Here is a 3077-nt window from a genome sequence, read left to right as displayed (position 1 = left end):
ACGTGCTAACGTTCTGAGGTGAGTTACGGCGTGTTGCAAGTTTTGTGGGGTGCTTTCGTGATATTTAATGGATCGGATTACATTTTTTTTTTTTCTCCGATATCCGATCCAGTAATTTAGGTCAATATCGGACCGATACCGATACGTAATATCGGATCGGTCCATCTCTAGTTAGGACAGCTAAATAAATAAACCTACAGTCAGATAACAATGTTACTGTGAAATACTGGAGTTACAAGGTGTTTACAGTACGTTTTAATGACACGCACCTAAAATATTTCTACAAGCTTTGATGCATATTTGGCATGCAGAGCAATGACCCTGTTCAGCTGGTCCTCCTGGAGGGACTGGTTGTTTCTCATTCAAACTAGAAGGGCTGCTGGCTCTGCTCCAAATCACATTAAATCATTAGAATACAAACTTGTGTCTGTTCCAGTTAACGTTATGGGCTTTGTAATGAGCTACAGATTCTATTATGAATCTTAAACTTTTCGGTGCTTTTGTGTTTTTGAAGGTTTTTCTCTGTGTTCCTTCTGTTCCTTCTGCTTCAGCCCCTCTTTTTTGGTGAGGTCTGAGTTCATTCTGTCTCTCTTTCGATTTACTCCCTCCTTCACTTTGAAGGTTAGTTTCTCATGTGAGTTTTTGCATTTTTTTCTTTCCCGTTTTTCTTCTCCCACCTTCCTAAATGCATGACTTCACCTGCAGGTTACAGGCCTTCCCTCTCTAGTGTCAATCTATCGGGCTCTTGCTGCAACTCCCTTGTGTTTCTAATCACTTATGTTTTGAGCCTTTCATCTGAGTTTGGTTTCTTTGTGCCCTATTTGGTCTTTTGATTTTCATTTTTGAACTACAGTACGGACTTCCTGCCCCATATTTTCAGCACCGCCTGTTTAGAAGGATTTTGTAGTAGTAAATTGTGACAGTTTTCAGCAGAATCAAGTTCAATAACAGATAAGCAATTAAGGAAATGCACAGAAAAAAAACAGGTACACTACATGCATATACTGTCCATATAAAACAATGTCAGAGCACCATATAAGTTAGCTAACCAGCGAATTCTATTATTTTAAATTGGACAAGTGCCACTGCCAACATGACCTAAGGCCTATAGACCTGCTGAAGGTCTCACTAGTGAAACAAAAGCCACTTTTCTTAGCAAAGAAAATTATATCTGCAATATGCAAGTGGCACAGATTGAGTAAAACTTGTCATGGCTGAACACAGACAGTGCTTCAAGTACTATAAATATAAAATAATATGAAATCAGCAATAAAATTGTAGTTCACAGGGTCACAATAAAAAAAAAAATATACAAATATACATCTTACCTGTCCATATTACTGTTATGTTAGGCAGCAGGTCCTCTCCCACAGTTTGCAGGTAGGGAGACTTGGATACACTGGGAGAACAGAGAGAACCACAGTACTCTACACAGAGAGGGAGAAAAGCAGTGATATTTAATGAAGAGGCAAATATAAAAAAGTGCTCATGTTACATTTTTTTATATAATTTTCAGTCCTGTAACAAGTCCTCAATCTACAAGCCTACCTGTAGGGCAGAACAGGAAGACAGGCGGTTCCCCCAGGAACCGATAAATCTCATTGGTTACTGTGACCTGAGCGTGGGCAAATGAAGTGAAGGCCTCGCTGTCGGCTTGACACATGGAGTGATCAATGTCATCGAACAGAATGGCAAATGCCTGGCAACCCAGGTCTGATACCTGGACAGAGTGATGAGGTTGAGTTTAAAGAGTACAGAAATCAATGAAACTTCTGTAGTAGATGACCTTGTGTAGCCTACCTGTCTTAGCTTGCGTTTAAGTAGAGTCAAGTCACAGGAAGAGGAGAAGACTATGTCCTGACCTGGAGACAGCGCGTAAACAAACCTGAGGCCTCTCGACTGGGCCTCTACAATGAGAGTACGCAGCTGACCTGGGAGGATGAGAAAAGTGGAAAAATACTAAATATGAATTTTAAAACAGGACAAAAATGTTTTTAAACACAGATTAAAGATGTCTGAATATTTTGTTTTCACTTTGTTTATATGACAAGATTACATACTAAATCCTGAGCTGCGGTATAATGTGTACTGACATTTCCCTTGCCCTCTTTTTATGTATCCTTGTGGAAATCAGCTTGACTCTCGCAGTAAAAGGTGCAATAAAAAAATTTAATGGACATCATAAAAACTGTAGACGCCTTTATGATCACAATGAAACATACATTTAATGCCAAAAGGGAAATTTCAGAATGTGTCAGAGACGTTCTGCTATACTAGTGTACAATGAATCAATAGTCTGATTGTACTTGTACCCTTGTGGTTCCCCTATAAATAGATTAAATTGGTTTTACAGCTTTCAGGAAACCATGGATGCCCACATGAGTGAAAATTTGCTATGGTTAGAGGTCCTTACCCTCCTCTTCAGGAGAATAGACTTCTCTCCACAGCAGTCTATGTTTCAGGTCATCTTTCGGACCGTACAGGTAGGTGTTCAACCCCCAGTGCTGCATCCTGATGGAGAAAGACATGACCAGATGGGTCACATGTTGTCACAATGCTCACACTCACAGTTTTGCAGAGGCAGGAAACAAAAAAGCTGCTGAAAAAATCACAGCTGCTGTGACTCACCACAGGATGGTAATGTAATGTACTTGCATTTATCTAGTGTTTTCCCACTCAAGTCACTTTTTTAACCACACACTTATATAGACTCAAAGCACTTTATGGTCAGTGTAGAATAATCAGTTAATCTAACATGCATGTGTCTGGACTACAGGAGGAAACTGGAATACTCAAAGGAAACCTGCATAGTTATTCAATTGGTTGAATAGCTTTTAGTTTCAGGAAGCCATGGAGTGAAAAAAAGCTTAACAAATTAAAAGATTGCTCGAGTGACAATTAGAGTAAATTCCAAAAAGGCCAGAGTTGGGACTCATATCAGGAGCCTTCTTGCTGTGAGGTGCCAGTTCTAACCAGTGCAGCATCATGCAGCCTGCTGGGCTGCAGTTTTTGAATTTTTGGTTGTTTTTTAATAATAATACTCCTTAGAGTTAAGTTACAGTTACTCTCCCATATAC

General features: G+C 39.6%; 1 protein-coding gene across 1 annotated transcript in view; it reads right to left on the bottom strand.

Annotated features, from left to right (window-relative positions):
• si:dkey-183c6.8 (protein O-GlcNAcase) overlaps positions 1–3077 on the bottom strand; it is a 23220-nt gene that overhangs the window by 13465 nt on the left and 6678 nt on the right. The window contains exons 3-6 of the mRNA XM_005950080.2: positions 2414–2511; positions 1801–1931; positions 1549–1720; positions 1329–1427 (exon numbers count right to left, since the gene is read on the bottom strand). Of these exons, the coding sequence (XP_005950142.1) occupies positions 1329–1427; positions 1549–1720; positions 1801–1931; positions 2414–2511 (500 nt within the window). The remainder of the gene's footprint in view (positions 1–1328; positions 1428–1548; positions 1721–1800; positions 1932–2413; positions 2512–3077) is intronic.

Source organism: Haplochromis burtoni, unplaced genomic scaffold, assembly GCF_018398535.1.
Source record: "Haplochromis burtoni strain Fernald_Lab_line unplaced genomic scaffold, NCSU_Asbu1 Contig_721, whole genome shotgun sequence".
Classification (NCBI taxonomy): Eukaryota; Metazoa; Chordata; class Actinopteri; order Cichliformes; family Cichlidae; genus Haplochromis; species Haplochromis burtoni.
The sequence above is the reverse complement of the archived record's forward strand: the minus strand, read 5'-3'. Positions and strand labels throughout refer to the sequence as shown.